The sequence below is a fragment of the Argentina anserina genome, chromosome 6 (genome assembly GCF_933775445.1).
Source record: "Argentina anserina chromosome 6, drPotAnse1.1, whole genome shotgun sequence".
Classification (NCBI taxonomy): domain Eukaryota; kingdom Viridiplantae; phylum Streptophyta; class Magnoliopsida; order Rosales; family Rosaceae; genus Argentina; species Argentina anserina.
Window position 1 is genome coordinate 32477508 of NC_065877.1, and position 19603 is coordinate 32497110.

Here is a 19603-nt window from a genome sequence, read left to right on the forward strand (position 1 = left end):
TTTCATACTCGAAATTTTAGAGTCGTGACAAGGCCCTCGTTTGCATCCGCTATCTGTTGCCGGGGCGTTCACATTCTTTCTAGAGAAAATTTATTAAACAAATCTGAGAACACAGCTTTAATTTATTGATGTTTTTTTTGACCTGGTAATGTATTGATGTTAACAAACTTCATTTGACAAGACCTGAAATTTAATGGGACACTGGATAATATATCTGAACTCGTAGGTGATTCTTTATTTCGATCTCAACCAATTCGGGGTTGCATCTACTTTTTTCGTCAGAGGAATTATAAGAGCTTCATTCCCTTAGAGGGGTTGTAGAATCACTGCTAGGATCCGGTTCTTCACTATTTTGTCCGGGGCACCAATCCCGTCTCCATATTGGTATATGCATTGGGCAATCCGAGCAAGGTTTGTTGCTGCTGCTACAAATTCCTTTGTAAATGGAGAAGAAGTACTACTAGCACCAAATAGTTGTCCATCTTTGTTCATCTTCTTCCAACTATTCTCAATCAAATTACTAATATATTTGCGAGCTGATTCCACATCCCCAACACAACCTCCACGTTTGAGGCAGGATATTGATGTTGCTGTTTCACCTCTCTCTAGTTCTGCCTGCAGCACAGCACATAACCAATATGTTAAAAGCTAGAGAAAACTTAGAGAAGATGGACGCCAATGAATTAGAAAATAATTGAAGACAGACCTCTGAAGTAGCCAAATCGTTTGAGAGCCGCAAAATAAGAGAAGGCCAACGCAAGAGATCGTGGTGATTCTCTAAGCATTCAAGTGCTTCATCTGAGATATTTTGATTCAGTAGAAAGTATGTGTGGACCAAAATGAGCGCTGCAGATGATGATATCCATGCATTGGCAATATATTCTTCAAATGTGGGTGTGTACTTGTTGTGACTCCACTCTGCCTCCTTTAGGAAAGCTTTGCACAGATCAGCCCACTGAGAAACAAAGTGCAAGAAAGATGTGAGAGCGCATATCATCATCATCAACATATGGCCAATGCCGATGAGGCTGAAACAACCACAAGTTCACAAGACCCAAAACCTAAGTATGCAAATAAGGAATTGTATACATATACGTACAGCTTTTTTCAAGTAAGGAAGGACGTCCACTCCTTGCTCCTTCAAAGTTTCATAAGCCATTTCATTCACAGTGTTATAGAGAGCAAGGAAACAGATCTTCAGCTGGTAGTCTGGGAGAATTTCCACAGCATTCACATCCCATCTGAATTACCACAAATTGGGATTGATACATGTTACACATTCACTTGGTTTATCTCATAATATACGAGTCTATGACTTGCTAATTTACTTAACTTTCCTTTCGTGGGGAATAATTTAATGAAAAAATCGAACCATTAATTACCTTTCAACAGCAGATGTGAATAGCTTTAGCTCCGCCAAAGTACCATAAACATCATAGACATCATCAATTATGGTGATTAGAACACTGACTTTAGTTATCCCTTTTCTGAGATTGCTGAGTTGAGGTTCAAACACTATACCAACTGACCAAAAGAAGCACTCCATCAATCTGTCTCTGCTGAAGGACAACTTCTTTGCTAACCCTATGTCCTTCCACCATCTGTTTAATGGATTATCATTATAGGATCAAGTTAGTTTGAAATTATGTGTACATATATATGAGCTATATACGGATCCCAAGTGAGGCAACCGTATAGGCTGGCCTCAACTTGTCAAGAGGTATCAGTACAATATATATATATATATATATCTTTAGTTTTTTCACCTTGACATGTCCTTAAGATCTGTTTGGTATGCTTGCTGCACGGCATTGTAATCTAGCTTGGCAAGTTCAAGTAGAACCTGGTTTGCACCTGCACTTTTATTGTATGCCTCAATGTACCGTCTAGCTTCTAATCTTTGCATTCTGTGGTGCAATGGCATCTCCAATGCATGACTCACTTTCTCTGATACACCATTTCCTGGAGTATCTTGCAACCTGCTCAAGTTCTTCAAAGTCATGCTGGTGAATGCACGGGCCTCATCTAAGATGCTTTCTTCTTCAAAACCAAGGAATGAAGCTTCGTAGAGACTCAGCATTCCTTTGACATCTTTGCAAAGCCCATCCTTGAAGCTGCCGTCGCAGTCCGTGAAAACTTTGAAGACATCTGATGGGAAATATAAATTAAAGCAAGTTAATTAGAAGCTGCAAGGTTGACCTAATTAAATGGAAATCTATAGCTACTTACCTAGGGAGACTGTAAAACCATGCTGGCGAAGGAGCCGGAAGCTGAGAGCAGTGAGGTGGAGACTTGGAGTATCTTTGTCTGTAATCTGGTCAAGATTCTTCATAATTTTATCAAGGGCTCCTGTTATACTGCCCTCGAATCGGTGTCCCAACCCTAATCGTTGGATGTCATCAATCACTTCAAGACTAGTCTCTACTGACCGCGCATCACCATCCTGATCAATCATATGTTTCACCACCTCCTCCATCGGCTTCCACCTATTATTAATATCGTATAGTTCTTCCTGCAAATTCAAGCAAATTAGTTGTCTTATCAACTAATACTGATTATTGAAAATGATCACGTACATCATGCAGTGAATTAACGTAAACATTGTACTTACATGATTACAATTATCAGTCCTTAACGAATGAAGATACTCGTAGCTCCAAATGCTTGGCTTGTAATCTGCTTTCCTTCTTTGAACATCTAGATTGGAAGTTTGAGTAGCAATGCTACCTCTGTTGGCCAAACTTAGGGCAGACATTGGAAGAGGCTTTGGGTAACTGATCGATCTCTACTATAATGGAACAACTAGACAACAAGCTAGCTAGAAGCGACTTTGGATTGAGTGTGAAGAACAGAGAATACTGATCATGATACATATATAGGCAGATGAACAGAGAAAATATCTACACTATTGTAGACTCGCCGCGTGTGTTGACTTCAATTTTCCACTTATGTAGTTTTTCACATGTACGAGAATCATGTTTTTCAATGAAAACATTTAGCACAAGAATCATGTTGATGAACTTGTTCTATCAGCTTCATTATCAGAGGAAGAAGTCTTGATTAATTTCTGTCAAGCGACAAACATGAAAAATATTGTGCGAACTGTAATAACCCTATTTTTCAAACAATATTTTGGTTTGATATAATTCTATAAAGTTGTGAAACTTAATTAGAATGAATGTGATCGGTTGCGACGTTGTGAAACGAGAAACGGAAACGTTCTCGGAACGTTTAATTAGAAAAACGTTACGTTTCCGCAACGTATATATCGACTTTTATTCCGTCGCTCGGTTGCGAAAACTTCCTTCACGAAAGTTGTAGAGCTCGTCGATACGAGTGCGTGGACATGTGACACGTTCGAATCGGACGTCGGAGGTGAAAGTTATTAACGTCGGAAGTTAGTTTCCAATTTTGAAAACGAGTATAAAAGGGGTATTTTTGTGATTAGGGTTTCCATTTCATGAAACCCTTCTCTCTCTCTTCTCTCCGCCTCCCTCTCTTCTTTCTCTCTTCTCTCTCTTCCTCCCCGAACTCTCTCCCTCTTTCTCTCGGCCTCACCACCAATCTCCCTTCACAAGGAGACGTGGCCCTCACCGCCGGCCTAGGAGGCGTCGCACCATCACCCACAGGTGACCCCGAGGTCGACTCGCCCTCTCACGCCACGCCGGAGCTCCACCAACGACGTCAACCTCTGCGTTTTCTGCTCCGCCGTACCCGAGCCATCTCCGGTGGTTTTTAAGCTCGATTGAGGTGAGGGTTAGCTTAATTAGGTTATTGTGATGCTTGGTTGTGATTTTTGTGGTTGTATGTTTCGTGTTGGAGGAGATCGGAGGAGGAGGGTTTGGGGGGGAGATGCCGCCGCCTTAGGCGGCACGTGTGGACGTGTGGGGGTGGCTAGGCACGGCGTGAGGCCGTGGGAAGGAAGAGGGAAGGGAAACGGAGGTTTTGGGGACGGCGGTGTCGTGACACGCGCGGCCTGCCGGCGGGTGGCGCGTGTACCCCACGCGTTGCCACGTGCGGCGGCGTGAACAGTGATTCCGAGAAGGGTAATTTTGTAATTTATTTTTACGTACGGTAAATGTAAAAAGGTGAATTACATACGGTAAATGTAAATTTAAATTACTTTTACTAAAGGTAAAAAGTAATTTTGGAAGGGTAATACGGTAATTATTATTTACTGAGACAGTACGTATATTTGAATAGTATTTATACGTATAGAAATACGTAAACAATATGTATTCGTACAACGATACGTATTGGATATGTATTTGTACATTAATACATAAATTATAAATACAGAATAGTAACCGTGAATAGTAACACTGAATAGTGACAGTGAACAGTAAATTCGTAAAACCGAAAATTGCTAAACAGTAACCGATTATTACTGTTTCGGCATTTAAAGGTTTACGAAACGTTTTTAAATTCTTTTCTTATCTTTTCAAGGTGATCGATAAATCAAGGAAATGAATTATCTTCGGAAATTGTGGAATTACGCTCGAGTCGATAAGGTGAGTAAAATTTCACATATTTACGAATCTACCCTTGCGGTGATTCCAAGATCTTTGCAAGAGTTTTAAATATTGAAATACGACATGTATACAATATAGTGGATTATATATATTTTTTGTATAAATGGTAATAAGTACATATATATATAGTTTGCTATATTATATATTGTTATGAATTCATTAGAATTGGTCAGCTCGATGACGAGAATTAAATATTGAGCATGTGATTTAATTTGTACAATAATGAGTAGATTATTGTACGTGATTTTAACGTTGTGATTTGTTAAATCGTTTTGTCTTCGGACGTGCTAAAGAAATATGACATGTATATGATAAAGTGGATGGTATATATATTGTATAAATGGTAAATATGTACATATATATATAGTTTGCTATATTATATACTGTTAGGATTTCGTTTGTGAATTATGATCACAGTGGTGATGAGCATTATATATTGAGTACATGATGAAATTTGTACAATAATGAGTAGATTATTGTACGTGTTTATGTCTTCGGACCAGTCTTCGGACGTGTGTGGCATGTCAGAACCTAGCCTTTGGCCGGGCGAAAGTTACGATACAGTTAGAGCTCTAGTCTGTCTGCCGGACATCGGATAGCGAGGAGGTTGCCCTATGTCGGGCGTAGGGTAGCGAGGAGGTTGCCCTATGCCGGGCGTTGGGTAAGTTGGGTAGTGAGGAGGTTACCCAACGTCGGCGGTGTACTATATGAAGGGTAACAGAGGCGTACCAACGCTCATTAGTACTCGTATTATAAATGCATTTGGGCAAACAGAGGGGTTGCCCAATTTCTCATGAGTATTTTCATTTTCATATTTTCGGGACAACCAGATGGGCCGTCCAGTGACTCATGAGTGCATTTATATTTGTTAATTGTGGATTGACATATATGTTGTTATGCGAGTTATATTTGTTTTATTTTACTCATACGAGCTGTAAAGCTTACCGGGTTTATGTTGACAATCCCGGTGCACCAATTCAATGGTGTAGGGGATATTACTGCAGGTGTCGATTAGTGGAAATCGAAGGACATCTCTGGGGACTTGAAGTCGTTCATCATCCTGCTTGTGGTGAGGTTCTATTGTGGATTTGTGTGAGAACTTGTGAGGATTTATTTATGGTTTTGTGAGAAATTGTGAGGATTATTACATTTCCATTTTTATTTAATATGGATTATAAATTTGGGTTTTAATAATTGGTTTGTCTGAGTTGTATCATGAACTCAGTAATGATCCGCTGTGACAGTTCTTATGATTTCGATTTTTATTGAGATCGTTTTGTGTTTAACGACTTTGAAATTTTGAGTTTTTATGCTCGAAATTTTGGGTCGTTACAGGAACTTATATTCATACCTCCAAAAACGGTATTTAGACCTCCTTAATTAGTTAATCTCCATTTTATTTTTACATATACCTAAAATGTTATTTTAGACCTCCATAATTTTTCTAAAGCTCATTATCTAATTTAATATATTAAATTCGACTACTATCAATTAATGTCTTCCCTACTATATTTCAATTCATTTATTATAAAATTTATAATAATCACACAAATTATCTTCTCGAATTAATTTACTATTCCACTTGTGTTTTCTAAATTCATAATAAAATTGGTAAACACTATACCAACTGACCAAAAGAAGCACTCCATCAATCTGTCTCTCCTGAAAGACAACTTCTTTGCTAACCCCATGTCTTTCCACCATCTGTTTCATGGAATTGTCATTTTAATTAAGAACTAATTAATTTAGTCTGGAATTATCTACATATATATAAGCTACAAGGGTAGCCATTTACTAGTCCCGAGTGAGGCAACCGTTTAGGCTGGCCTCAAATTTTCAAGAGCGTCCGCTCAATTCCTGTTTCTAGAGCCAGGACCATCTTGCAAGTTAATTTGATGCTAATAAAAGTTGAATTGAGACCAGAAGAGGTATTTGTATACAATATACACATTTTAGTTTTCTCACCTTGACATGTCCTTGAGATCTTTTTGGTATGTTTGCTGCATCACATTGTAATCTAGCTTGGCTAATTCAAGTACCACCTGGTTTACATCTGCCCTTTTATTGTATGCCTCAATGTACCATCTAACTTCTAATCTTTGCATTATGTGGTGCAATGGCATCTCCAGTGCATGACTCACTTTCTCTGATACACCATTGCCTTGAGTATCATGTAACTTGCTCCGGTTCTTTAGATGCCTGCTGGTGAATGCAAGGGCCTCATCCAAGATGGTTTCTCCTTCGAAACCAAGAAATAAAGCTTCGAACAGACTCAACATTCCTTTGACATCTTTGCAAAGGTAATCTTTGAAGCTGCCATCGGAGTGGGTGAAAATTTTGAAGATATCTGATCGGTAACATATAGTTGTATTAGTATTGATTGACTTACATGTGATATACATTATCAAGAGGTACAACAGTTAATGAGCAGGTTGATCAAATTAAAGGTAAAAATGCCTAGCTAGCTACTTAATTACTTTGGGAGGCTGAAGCCCATGCTGTCTAAGGAGCCTGAAGCTGAGGGCAGTGAGGTGGAGCTTTGGAGTACCGTCGTCCATTATTTGGTCAAGATACTTCAGAACCCGGTCAAGAGTTTTTTCAATACCGGCCTTTAATCGATGTCCCAAACCTAGCTAATCGTTGGATATCGATCATCAATCAATTCAAGTGTAGTCTCTACTGATTGGGCACCATTATCATAATCAATCCTATGTTCCACATCCTCCTCCATTAACTTCCATCTATTATCTCCGTATGCTTTTTCCTGCAAAATCAATCATATACATGCACAAGAATTGAGTTAAGAAGATTAATATTCTAAATGATCACACAGTTTGCAGTACGTGAACTAGTGCAAACCTCGTACACGTACGCGTACATGATCACGATCATCAATCCGTAACGAATGAATATACTCATTACTCCAGATGCTTGGCTTGAAATCTGCTGTCCGTCTTTGAACATCCAGATGAGAAGTTTGAGTATCAGCGCCACCGCGGCTGGCCAAGCTCAGGGTAGACATTGGAAGAGGCTTCAAATGACTGATCATCGAGCGAACTAGGCAACAAGAAGCCATTAATTTTTGGTTCGATCGGTTTGAGAAACTGAGCATACTGATCATGAGACATATATAGGCGAAACAAATGAATATAACCACCAGTTAAATCATGTACGTGTGTGGATTTACAACGTTGTTCTCAGATTAGCATGCATGGGAAGGTATGTCTCATTTTCTCGACTCACCTGATGACCTGTTTAGGGTAGCATTTGCATATGAACCATGTATGCATGTCGGAAAACTTGTTACTACATGATTAGGAATCTTCGTGCTGGATTTTATTTGATATTAGAAAGATGAAAACTCATACACAGAATTGTCTGGATTGAGTACCTAATTTCAGATCAGTTAAAATCCCGCACGAAGAAGATACAAATTGTCTGGACTCTGGAGCTTACACTTATTTTTGGGCTCTCTAAATTCAATGGGCTTAGAGAAAAGGCCCTCGTTTGCATCCGCTATCTGTTGCCGGGGCGTTCACCTTTTTTCTCTAGAAAAATTATTAAACAAATTTGAGAACACAGCTTTAATTTATTGATGTTTTTTTTTTGAACTGTTAATGTATTGATGTTAACAAATTTCATTTGACAAGACCTGAAATTTAATGGGACACTGGATAATATATCTGAACATGTAGGTGATTCTCTATTTCGATCTCAACCAATTCGGGGTTGCATCTACTTTTTTCCTCAGAGGAATTATAAGAGCTTCATTCCCTTAGAGGGGTTGTAGAATCACTGCTAGGATCCGGTTCTTCACTATTTTGTCCGGGGCACCAATCCCGTCTCCATATTGGTATATGCATTGGGCAATCCGAGCAAGGTTTGTTGCTGCTGCTACAAATTCCTTTGTAAATGGAGAAGAAGTACTACTAGCACCAAATAATTGTCCATCTTTGTTCATCTTCTTCCAACTATTCTCAATCAAATTACTAATATATTTGCGAGCTGATTCCACATCCCCAACACAACCTCCACCTTTGAGGCAGGATATTGATGTTGCTGTTTCACCTCTCTCTAGTTCTGCCTGCAGCACAGCACATAACCAATATGTTAAAAGCTAGAGAAAACTTAGAGAAGATGGACGCCAATGAATTAGAAAATAATTGAAGACAGACCTCTGAAGTAGCCAAATCGTTTGAGAGCCGCAAAATAAGAGAAGGCCAACGCAAGAGATCGTGGTGATTCTCTAAGCATTCAAGTGCTTCATCTGAGATATTTTGATTCAGTAGAAAGTATGTGTGGACCAAAATGAGCGCTGCAGATGATGATATCCATGCATTGGCAATATATTCTTCAAATGTGGGTGTGTACTTGTTGTGACTCCACTCTGCCTCCTTTAGGAAAGCTTTGCACAGATCAGCCCACTGAGAAACAAAGTGCAAGAAAGATGTGAGAGCGCATATCATCATCATCAACATATGGCCAATGCCGATGAGGCTGAAACAACCACAAGTTCACAAGACCCAAAACCTAAGTATGCAAATAAGGAATTGTATACATATACGTACAGCTTTTTTCAAGTAAGGAAGGACGTCCACTCCTTGCTCCTTCAAAGTTTCATAAGCCATTTCGTTCACAGTGTTATAGAGAGCAAGGAAACAGATCTTCAGCTGGTAGTCTGCGAGAATTTCCACAGCATTCACATCCCATCTGAATTACCACAAATTGGGATTGATACATGTTACACATTCACTTGGTTTATCTCATAATATACGAGTCTATGACTTGCTAATTTACTTAACTTTCCTTTCGTGGGGAATAATTTAATGAAAAAATCGAACCATTAATTACCTTTCAACAGCAGATGTGAATAGCTTTAGCTCCGCCAAAGTACCATAAACATCATAGACATCATCAATTATGGTGATTAGAACACTGACTTTAGTTATCCCTTTTCTGAGATTGCTGAGTTGAGGTTCAAACACTATACCAACTGACCAAAAGAAGCACTCCATCAATCTGTCTCTGCTGAAGGACAACTTCTTTGCTAACCCTATGTCCTTCCACCATCTGTTTAATGGATTATCATTATAGGATCAAGTTAGTTTGAAATTATGTGTACATATATATGAGCTATATACGGATCCCAAGTGAGGCAACCGTATAGGCTGGCCTCAACTTGTCAAGAGGTATCAGTACAATATATATATATATATATATCTTTAGTTTTTTCACCTTGACATGTCCTTAAGATCTGTTTGGTATGCTTGCTGCACGGCATTGTAATCTAGCTTGGCAAGTTCAAGTAGAACCTGGTTTGCACCTGCACTTTTATTGTATGCCTCAATGTACCGTCTAGCTTCTAATCTTTGCATTCTGTGGTGCAATGGCATCTCCAATGCATGACTCACTTTCTCTGATACACCATTTCCTGGAGTATCTTGCAACCTGCTCAAGTTCTTCAAAGTCATGCTGGTGAATGCACGGGCCTCATCTAAGATGCTTTCTTCTTCAAAACCAAGGAATGAAGCTTCGTAGAGACTCAGCATTCCTTTGACATCTTTGCAAAGCCCATCCTTGAAGCTGCCGTCGCAGTCCGTGAAAACTTTGAAGACATCTGATGGGAAATATAAATTAAAGCAAGTTAATTAGAAGCTGCAAGGTTGACCTAATTAAATGGAAATCTATAGCTACTTACCTAGGGAGACTGTAAAACCATGCTGGCGAAGGAGCCGGAAGCTGAGAGCAGTGAGGTGGAGACTTGGAGTATCTTTGTCTGTAATCTGGTCAAGATTCTTCATAATTTTATCAAGGGCTCCTGTTATACTGCCCTCGAATCGGTGTCCCAACCCTAATCGTTGGATGTCATCAATCACTTCAAGACTAGTCTCTACTGACCGCGCATCACCATCCTGATCAATCATATGTTTCACCACCTCCTCCATCGGCTTCCACCTATTATTAATATCGTATAGTTCTTCCTGCAAATTCAAGCAAATTAGTTGTCTTATCAACTAATACTGATTATTGAAAATGATCACGTACATCATGCAGTGAATTAACGTAAACATTGTACTTACATGATTACAATTATCAGTCCTTAACGAATGAAGATACTCGTAGCTCCAAATGCTTGGCTTGTAATCTGCTTTCCTTCTTTGAACATCTAGATTGGAAGTTTGAGTAGCAATGCTACCTCTGTTGGCCAAACTTAGGGCAGACATTGGAAGAGGCTTTGGGTAACTGATCGATCTCTACTATAATGGAACAACTAGACAACAAGCTAGCTAGAAGCGACTTTGGATTGAGTGTGAAGAACAGAGAATACTGATCATGATACATATATAGGCAGATGAACAGAGAAAATATCTACACTATTGTAGACTCGCCGCGTGTGTTGACTTCAATTTTCCACTTATGTAGTTTTTCACATGTACGAGAATCATGTTTTTCAATGAAAACATTTAGCACAAGAATCATGTTGATGAACTTGTTCTATCAGCTTCATTATCAGAGGAAGAAGTCTTGATTAATTTCTGTCAAGCGACAAACATGAAAAATATTGTGCGAACTGTAATAACCCTATTTTTCAAACAATATTTTGGTTTGATATAATTCTATAAAGTTGTGAAACTTAATTAGAATGAATGTGATCGGTTGCGACGTTGTGAAACGAGAAACGGAAACGTTCTCGGAACGTTTAATTAGAAAAACGTTACGTTTCCGCAACGTATATATCGACTTTTATTCCGTCGCTCGGTTGCGAAAACTTCCTTCACGAAAGTTGTAGAGCTCGTCGATACGAGTGCGTGGACATGTGACACGTTCGAATCGGACGTCGGAGGTGAAAGTTATTAACGTCGGAAGTTAGTTTCCAATTTTGAAAACGAGTATAAAAGGGGTATTTTTGTGATTAGGGTTTCCATTTCATGAAACCCTTCTCTCTCTCTTCTCTCCGCCTCCCTCTCTTCTTTCTCTCTTCTCTCTCTTCCTCCCCGAACTCTCTCCCTCTTTCTCTCGGCCTCACCACCAATCTCCCTTCACAAGGAGACGTGGCCCTCACCGCCGGCCTAGGAGGCGTCGCACCATCACCCACAGGTGACCCCGAGGTCGACTCGCCCTCTCACGCCACGCCGGAGCTCCACCAACGACGTCAACCTCTGCGTTTTCTGCTCCGCCGTACCCGAGCCATCTCCGGTGGTTTTTAAGCTCGATTGAGGTGAGGGTTAGCTTAATTAGGTTATTGTGATGCTTGGTTGTGATTTTTGTGGTTGTATGTTTCGTGTTGGAGGAGATCGGAGGAGGAGGGTTTGGGGGGGAGATGCCGCCGCCTTAGGCGGCACGTGTGGACGTGTGGGGGTGGCTAGGCACGGCGTGAGGCCGTGGGAAGGAAGAGGGAAGGGAAACGGAGGTTTTGGGGACGGCGGTGTCGTGACACGCGCGGCCTGCCGGCGGGTGGCGCGTGTACCCCACGCGTTGCCACGTGCGGCGGCGTGAACAGTGATTCCGAGAAGGGTAATTTTGTAATTTATTTTTACGTACGGTAAATGTAAAAAGGTGAATTACATACGGTAAATGTAAATTTAAATTACTTTTACTAAAGGTAAAAAGTAATTTTGGAAGGGTAATACGGTAATTATTATTTACTGAGACAGTACGTATATTTGAATAGTATTTATACGTATAGAAATACGTAAACAATATGTATTCGTACAACGATACGTATTGGATATGTATTTGTACATTAATACATAAATTATAAATACAGAATAGTAACCGTGAATAGTAACACTGAATAGTGACAGTGAACAGTAAATTCGTAAAACCGAAAATTGCTAAACAGTAACCGATTATTACTGTTTCGGCATTTAAAGGTTTACGAAACGTTTTTAAATTCTTTTCTTATCTTTTCAAGGTGATCGATAAATCAAGGAAATGAATTATCTTCGGAAATTGTGGAATTACGCTCGAGTCGATAAGGTGAGTAAAATTTCACATATTTACGAATCTACCCTTGCGGTGATTCCAAGATCTTTGCAAGAGTTTTAAATATTGAAATACGACATGTATACAATATAGTGGATTATATATATTTTTTGTATAAATGGTAATAAGTACATATATATATAGTTTGCTATATTATATATTGTTATGAATTCATTAGAATTGGTCAGCTCGATGACGAGAATTAAATATTGAGCATGTGATTTAATTTGTACAATAATGAGTAGATTATTGTACGTGATTTTAACGTTGTGATTTGTTAAATCGTTTTGTCTTCGGACGTGCTAAAGAAATATGACATGTATATGATAAAGTGGATGGTATATATATTGTATAAATGGTAAATATGTACATATATATATAGTTTGCTATATTATATACTGTTAGGATTTCGTTTGTGAATTATGATCACAGTGGTGATGAGCATTATATATTGAGTACATGATGAAATTTGTACAATAATGAGTAGATTATTGTACGTGTTTATGTCTTCGGACCAGTCTTCGGACGTGTGTGGCATGTCAGAACCTAGCCTTTGGCCGGGCGAAAGTTACGATACAGTTAGAGCTCTAGTCTGTCTGCCGGACATCGGATAGCGAGGAGGTTGCCCTATGTCGGGCGTAGGGTAGCGAGGAGGTTGCCCTATGCCGGGCGTTGGGTAAGTTGGGTAGTGAGGAGGTTACCCAACGTCGGCGGTGTACTATATGAAGGGTAACAGAGGCGTACCAACGCTCATTAGTACTCGTATTATAAATGCATTTGGGCAAACAGAGGGGTTGCCCAATTTCTCATGAGTATTTTCATTTTCATATTTTCGGGACAACCAGATGGGCCGTCCAGTGACTCATGAGTGCATTTATATTTGTTAATTGTGGATTGACATATATGTTGTTATGCGAGTTATATTTGTTTTATTTTACTCATACGAGCTGTAAAGCTTACCGGGTTTATGTTGACAATCCCGGTGCACCAATTCAATGGTGTAGGGGATATTACTGCAGGTGTCGATTAGTGGAAATCGAAGGACATCTCTGGGGACTTGAAGTCGTTCATCATCCTGCTTGTGGTGAGGTTCTATTGTGGATTTGTGTGAGAACTTGTGAGGATTTATTTATGGTTTTGTGAGAAATTGTGAGGATTATTACATTTCCATTTTTATTTAATATGGATTATAAATTTGGGTTTTAATAATTGGTTTGTCTGAGTTGTATCATGAACTCAGTAATGATCCGCTGTGACAGTTCTTATGATTTCGATTTTTATTGAGATCGTTTTGTGTTTAACGACTTTGAAATTTTGAGTTTTTATGCTCGAAATTTTGGGTCGTTACAGGAACTTATATTCATACCTCCAAAAACGGTATTTAGACCTCCTTAATTAGTTAATCTCCATTTTATTTTTACATATACCTAAAATGTTATTTTAGACCTCCATAATTTTTCTAAAGCTCATTATCTAATTTAATATATTAAATTCGACTACTATCAATTAATGTCTTCCCTACTATATTTCAATTCATTTATTATAAAATTTATAATAATCACACAAATTATCTTCTCGAATTAATTTACTATTCCACTTGTGTTTTCTAAATTCATAATAAAATTGGTAAACACTATACCAACTGACCAAAAGAAGCACTCCATCAATCTGTCTCTCCTGAAAGACAACTTCTTTGCTAACCCCATGTCTTTCCACCATCTGTTTCATGGAATTGTCATTTTAATTAAGAACTAATTAATTTAGTCTGGAATTATCTACATATATATAAGCTACAAGGGTAGCCATTTACTAGTCCCGAGTGAGGCAACCGTTTAGGCTGGCCTCAAATTTTCAAGAGCGTCCGCTCAATTCCTGTTTCTAGAGCCAGGACCATCTTGCAAGTTAATTTGATGCTAATAAAAGTTGAATTGAGACCAGAAGAGGTATTTGTATACAATATACACATTTTAGTTTTCTCACCTTGACATGTCCTTGAGATCTTTTTGGTATGTTTGCTGCATCACATTGTAATCTAGCTTGGCTAATTCAAGTACCACCTGGTTTACATCTGCCCTTTTATTGTATGCCTCAATGTACCATCTAACTTCTAATCTTTGCATTATGTGGTGCAATGGCATCTCCAGTGCATGACTCACTTTCTCTGATACACCATTGCCTTGAGTATCATGTAACTTGCTCCGGTTCTTTAGATGCCTGCTGGTGAATGCAAGGGCCTCATCCAAGATGGTTTCTCCTTCGAAACCAAGAAATAAAGCTTCGAACAGACTCAACATTCCTTTGACATCTTTGCAAAGGTAATCTTTGAAGCTGCCATCGGAGTGGGTGAAAATTTTGAAGATATCTGATCGGTAACATATAGTTGTATTAGTATTGATTGACTTACATGTGATATACATTATCAAGAGGTACAACAGTTAATGAGCAGGTTGATCAAATTAAAGGTAAAAATGCCTAGCTAGCTACTTAATTACTTTGGGAGGCTGAAGCCCATGCTGTCTAAGGAGCCTGAAGCTGAGGGCAGTGAGGTGGAGCTTTGGAGTACCGTCGTCCATTATTTGGTCAAGATACTTCAGAACCCGGTCAAGAGTTTTTTCAATACCGGCCTTTAATCGATGTCCCAAACCTAGCTAATCGTTGGATATCGATCATCAATCAATTCAAGTGTAGTCTCTACTGATTGGGCACCATTATCATAATCAATCCTATGTTCCACATCCTCCTCCATTAACTTCCATCTATTATCTCCGTATGCTTTTTCCTGCAAAATCAATCATATACATGCACAAGAATTGAGTTAAGAAGATTAATATTCTAAATGATCACACAGTTTGCAGTACGTGAACTAGTGCAAACCTCGTACACGTACGCGTACATGATCACGATCATCAATCCGTAACGAATGAATATACTCATTACTCCAGATGCTTGGCTTGAAATCTGCTGTCCGTCTTTGAACATCCAGATGAGAAGTTTGAGTATCAGCGCCACCGCGGCTGGCCAAGCTCAGGGTAGACATTGGAAGAGGCTTCAAATGACTGATCATCGAGCGAACTAGGCAACAAGAAGCCATTAATTTTTGGTTCGATCGGTTTGAGAAACTGAGCATACTGATCATGAGACATATATAGGCGAAACAAATGAATATAACCACCAGTTAAATCATGTACGTGTGTGGATTTACAACGTTGTTCTCAGATTAGCATGCATGGGAAGGTATGTCTCATTTTCTCGACTCACCTGATGACCTGTTTAGGGTAGCATTTGCATATGAACCATGTATGCATGTCGGAAAACTTGTTACTACATGATTAGGAATCTTCGTGCTGGATTTTATTTGATATTAGAAAGATGAAAACTCATACACAGAATTGTCTGGATTGAGTACCTAATTTCAGATCAGTTAAAATCCCGCACGAAGAAGATACAAATTGTCTGGACTCTGGAGCTTACACTTATTTTTGGGCTCTCTAAATTCAATGGGCTTAGAGAAAAGGCCCTCGTTTGCATCCGCTATCTGTTGCCGGGGCGTTCACCTTTTTTCTCTAGAAAAATTATTAAACAAATTTGAGAACACAGCTTTAATTTATTGATGTTTTTTTTTTGAACTGTTAATGTATTGATGTTAACAAATTTCATTTGACAAGACCTGAAATTTAATGGGACACTGGATAATATATCTGAACATGTAGGTGATTCTCTATTTCGATCTCAACCAATTCGGGGTTGCATCTACTTTTTTCCTCAGAGGAATTATAAGAGCTTCATTCCCTTAGAGGGGTTGTAGAATCACTGCTAGGATCCGGTTCTTCACTATTTTGTCCGGGGCACCAATCCCGTCTCCATATTGGTATATGCATTGGGCAATCCGAGCAAGGTTTGTTGCTGCTGCTACAAATTCCTTTGTAAATGGAGAAGAAGTACTACTAGCACCAAATAATTGTCCATCTTTGTTCATCTTCTTCCAACTATTCTCAATCAAATTACTAATATATTTGCGAGCTGATTCCACATCCCCAACACAACCTCCACCTTTGAGGCAGGATATTGATGTTGCTGTTTCACCTCTCTCTAGTTCTGCCTGCAGCACAGCACATAACCAATATGTTAAAAGCTAGAGAAAACTTAGAGAAGATGGACGCCAATGAATTAGAAAATAATTGAAGACAGACCTCTGAAGTAGCCAAATCGTTTGAGAGCCGCAAAATAAGAGAAGGCCAACGCAAGAGATCGTGGTGATTCTCTAAGCATTCAAGTGCTTCATCTGAGATATTTTGATTCAGTAGAAAGTATGTGTGGACCAAAATGAGCGCTGCAGATGATGATATCCATGCATTGGCAATATATTCTTCAAATGTGGGTGTGTACTTGTTGTGACTCCACTCTGCCTCCTTTAGGAAAGCTTTGCACAGATCAGCCCACTGAGAAACAAAGTGCAAGAAAGATGTGAGAGCGCATATCATCATCATCAACATATGGCCAATGCCGATGAGGCTGAAACAACCACAAGTTCACAAGACCCAAAACCTAAGTATGCAAATAAGGAATTGTATACATATACGTACAGCTTTTTTCAAGTAAGGAAGGACGTCCACTCCTTGCTCCTTCAAAGTTTCATAAGCCATTTCGTTCACAGTGTTATAGAGAGCAAGGAAACAGATCTTCAGCTGGTAGTCTGCGAGAATTTCCACAGCATTCACATCCCATCTGAATTACCACAAATTGGGATTGATACATGTTACACATTCACTTGGTTTATCTCATAATATACGAGTCTATGACTTGCTAATTTACTTAACTTTCCTTTCGTGGGGAATAATTTAATGAAAAAATCGAACCATTAATTACCTTTCAACAGCAGATGTGAATAGCTTTAGCTCCGCCAAAGTACCATAAACATCATAGACATCATCAATTATGGTGATTAGAACACTGACTTTAGTTATCCCTTTTCTGAGATTGCTGAGTTGAGGTTCAAACACTATACCAACTGACCAAAAGAAGCACTCCATCAATCTGTCTCTGCTGAAGGACAACTTCTTTGCTAACCCTATGTCCTTCCACCATCTGTTTAATGGATTATCATTATAGGATCAAGTTAGTTTGAAATTATGTGTACATATATATGAGCTATATACGGATCCCAAGTGAGGCAACCGTATAGGCTGGCCTCAACTTGTCAAGAGGTATCAGTACAATATATATATATATATATATATCTTTAGTTTTTTCACCTTGACATGTCCTTAAGATCTGTTTGGTATGCTTGCTGCACGGCATTGTAATCTAGCTTGGCAAGTTCAAGTAGAACCTGGTTTGCACCTGCACTTTTATTGTATGCCTCAATGTACCGTCTAGCTTCTAATCTTTGCATTCTGTGGTGCAATGGCATCTCCAATGCATGACTCACTTTCTCTGATACACCATTTCCTGGAGTATCTTGCAACCTGCTCAAGTTCTTCAAAGTCATGCTGGTGAATGCACGGGCCTCATCTAAGATGCTTTCTTCTTCAAAACCAAGGAATGAAGCTTCGTAGAGACTCAGCATTCCTTTGACATCTTTGCAAAGCCCATCCTTGAAGCTGCCGTCGCAGTCCGTGAAAACTTTGAAGACATCTGATGGGAAATATAAATTAAAGCAAGTTAATTAGAAGCTGCAAGGTTGACCTAATTAAATGGAAATCTATAGCTACTTACCTAGGGAGACTGTAAAACCATGCTGGCGAAGGAGCCGGAAGCTGAGAGCAGTGAGGTGGAGACTTGGAGTATCTTTGTCTGTAATCTGGTCAAGATTCTTCATAATTTTATCAAGGGCTCCTGTTATACTGCCCTCGAATCGGTGTCCCAACCCTAATCGTTGGATGTCATCAATCAATTCAAGAGTAGTCTCTACTGACCGCGCATCACCATCCTGATCAATCATATGTTTCACCACCTCCTCCATCGGCTTCCACCTATTATTAATATCGTATAGTTCTTCCTGCAAATTCAAGCAAATTAGTTGTCTTATCAACTAATACTGATTATTGAAAATGATCACGTACATCATGCAGTGAATTAACGTAAACATTGTACTTACATGATTACAATTATCAGTCCTTAACGAATGAAGATACTCGTAGCTCCAAATGCTTGGCTTGTAATCTGCTTTCCTTCTTTGAACATCTAGATTGGAAGTTTGAGTAGCAATGCTACCTCTGTTGGCCAAACTTAGGGCAGACATTGGAAGAGGCTTTGGGTAACTGATCGATCTCTACTATAATGGAACAACTAGACAACAAGCTAGCTAGAAGCGACTTTGGATTGAGTGTGAAGAACAGAGAATACTGATCATGATACATATATAGGCAGATGAACAGAGAAAATATCTACACTATTGTAGACTCGCCGCGTGTGTTGACTTCAATTTTCCACTTATGTAGTTTTTCACATGTACGAGAATCATGTTTTTCAATGAAAACATTTAGCACAAGAATCATGTTGATGAACTTGTTCTATCAGCTTCATTATCAAAGGAAAAAGTCTTGATTAATTTCGGTCACGCGACAAACATGAAAAATATTGTGGGAACTTCTATTCATACCTCAAAAAACAGTATTTAGACCTCCTTAATTAGTTAACCTCCATTTTGTTTTTACATATACCTAAAAAGTTATTTTAGACCTCCATAATTTTTTTAAAACTTATTATCTAATTTGATATATTAAATTCGACTACTATCAATTAATGTCTTCCCTACTATATTTCAATTCATTTATTATATATAACTTGAAAAATGTATAATAATCACACAAACTATCTTCTCGAATTAATTTACTCTTCCACTTGTGTCACTACAACAAGAAACGTAAAATGTGACGAATGAAATTCCTCGCAAAAGGTCTATATTCCTCGCTTAAACTAATGAGCAAGGAAATTTGTTCGTCGCAAATTTTCCTCGCTTAAACCCCCTCACAGATTACTATATGCGAGGATTTTTGGTTTCCTCGCAATTAAGTAATTGCAAGGAATCTTAATTCCTCGCAATCACTTAATTGCGAGGAATTAAGATTCCTCACATATTGATA

At 38.8% G+C, this 19603-nt stretch overlaps 3 protein-coding genes and 2 pseudogenes across 6 annotated transcripts; all 5 read right to left on the reverse strand.

The window, feature by feature from the left end:
• Nucleotides 1–215: 215 nt before the first annotated feature.
• On the reverse strand, nt 216–2824 carry LOC126798923 (tricyclene synthase EBOS, chloroplastic-like). Its single transcript, XM_050526011.1, has 7 exons — nt 2612–2824; nt 2230–2512; nt 1767–2148; nt 1383–1601; nt 1100–1241; nt 707–955; nt 216–615 (listed from the first exon to the last, which is right to left on the reverse strand). Exons 1-7 carry the CDS (start codon nt 2753–2755, stop codon nt 307–309), a joined length of 1728 nt encoding a protein of 575 aa, XP_050381968.1. The 5' UTR covers nt 2756–2824; the 3' UTR covers nt 216–306.
• A 3199-nt stretch (nt 2825–6023) lies between these two features.
• LOC126797328 (tricyclene synthase EBOS, chloroplastic-like) lies at nt 6024–7627 on the reverse strand (annotated as a pseudogene).
• On the reverse strand, nt 7565–10825 carry LOC126798920 (tricyclene synthase EBOS, chloroplastic-like). 2 transcript variants are annotated; one of them, XR_007672569.1, is made up of 8 exons: nt 10613–10825; nt 10231–10513; nt 9768–10149; nt 9384–9602; nt 9101–9242; nt 8708–8956; nt 7924–8616; nt 7565–7589 (listed from the first exon to the last, which is right to left on the reverse strand). XR_007672569.1 is itself a non-coding variant. In XM_050526009.1 (7 exons), exons 1-7 carry the CDS (start codon nt 10754–10756, stop codon nt 8308–8310), a joined length of 1728 nt encoding a protein of 575 aa, XP_050381966.1. In that variant the 5' UTR covers nt 10757–10825; the 3' UTR covers nt 7834–8307. The 2 variants fall into 2 exon arrangements, 1 of the variants encoding a protein (XP_050381966.1); XM_050526009.1 differs by lacking the exon at nt 7565–7589 and having other exon boundaries at nt 7834–8616.
• A 3199-nt stretch (nt 10826–14024) lies between these two features.
• Nucleotides 14025–15612, reverse strand: LOC126797330 (tricyclene synthase EBOS, chloroplastic-like; annotated as a pseudogene).
• LOC126798921 (tricyclene synthase EBOS, chloroplastic-like) lies at nt 15550–18829 on the reverse strand. 3 transcript variants are annotated; one of them, XR_007672571.1, is made up of 9 exons: nt 18616–18829; nt 18234–18516; nt 17771–18152; nt 17385–17603; nt 17102–17243; nt 16709–16957; nt 16186–16617; nt 15925–16081; nt 15550–15590 (listed from the first exon to the last, which is right to left on the reverse strand). XR_007672571.1 is itself a non-coding variant. In XM_050526010.1 (7 exons), the coding sequence occupies exons 1-7, from the start codon at nt 18757–18759 to the stop codon at nt 16309–16311; spliced, it is 1728 nt and encodes a 575-aa protein (XP_050381967.1). In that variant the 5' UTR covers nt 18760–18829; the 3' UTR covers nt 15834–16308. The 3 variants fall into 3 exon arrangements, 1 of the variants encoding a protein (XP_050381967.1); XR_007672570.1 differs by having other exon boundaries at nt 15925–16617; XM_050526010.1 differs by lacking the exon at nt 15550–15590 and having other exon boundaries at nt 15834–16617.
• Between the last annotated feature and the right edge of the window lie 774 nt (nt 18830–19603).

Coding starts and splice junctions, on each gene's coding strand:
- LOC126798923 (XM_050526011.1), bottom strand. CDS start 2,755: ATGTCTGCCCTAAGTTTGGCCAACAGAGGTAGCATTGCTACTCAAACT. Junction 2,513..2,611: donor GGACTGATAATTGTAATCAT/GTAAGTACAATG, acceptor TTGAATTTGCAG/GAAGAACTATACGATATTAA. Junction 956..1,099: donor TTCCTTACTTGAAAAAAGCT/GTACGTATATGT, acceptor TTTGTTTCTCAG/TGGGCTGATCTGTGCAAAGC.
- LOC126798920 (XM_050526009.1), bottom strand. CDS start 10,756: ATGTCTGCCCTAAGTTTGGCCAACAGAGGTAGCATTGCTACTCAAACT. Junction 10,150..10,230: donor TGGTTTTACAGTCTCCCTAG/GTAAGTAGCTAT, acceptor ATTTCCCATCAG/ATGTCTTCAAAGTTTTCACG. Junction 9,243..9,383: donor TTCACATCTGCTGTTGAAAG/GTAATTAATGGT, acceptor GTGGTAATTCAG/ATGGGATGTGAATGCTGTGG.
- LOC126798921 (XM_050526010.1), bottom strand. CDS start 18,759: ATGTCTGCCCTAAGTTTGGCCAACAGAGGTAGCATTGCTACTCAAACT. Junction 17,604..17,770: donor GATCTTAAGGACATGTCAAG/GTGAAAAAACTA, acceptor TCCATTAAACAG/ATGGTGGAAGGACATAGGGT. Junction 16,618..16,708: donor ACGATTTGGCTACTTCAGAG/GTCTGTCTTCAA, acceptor GCTGTGCTGCAG/GCAGAACTAGAGAGAGGTGA.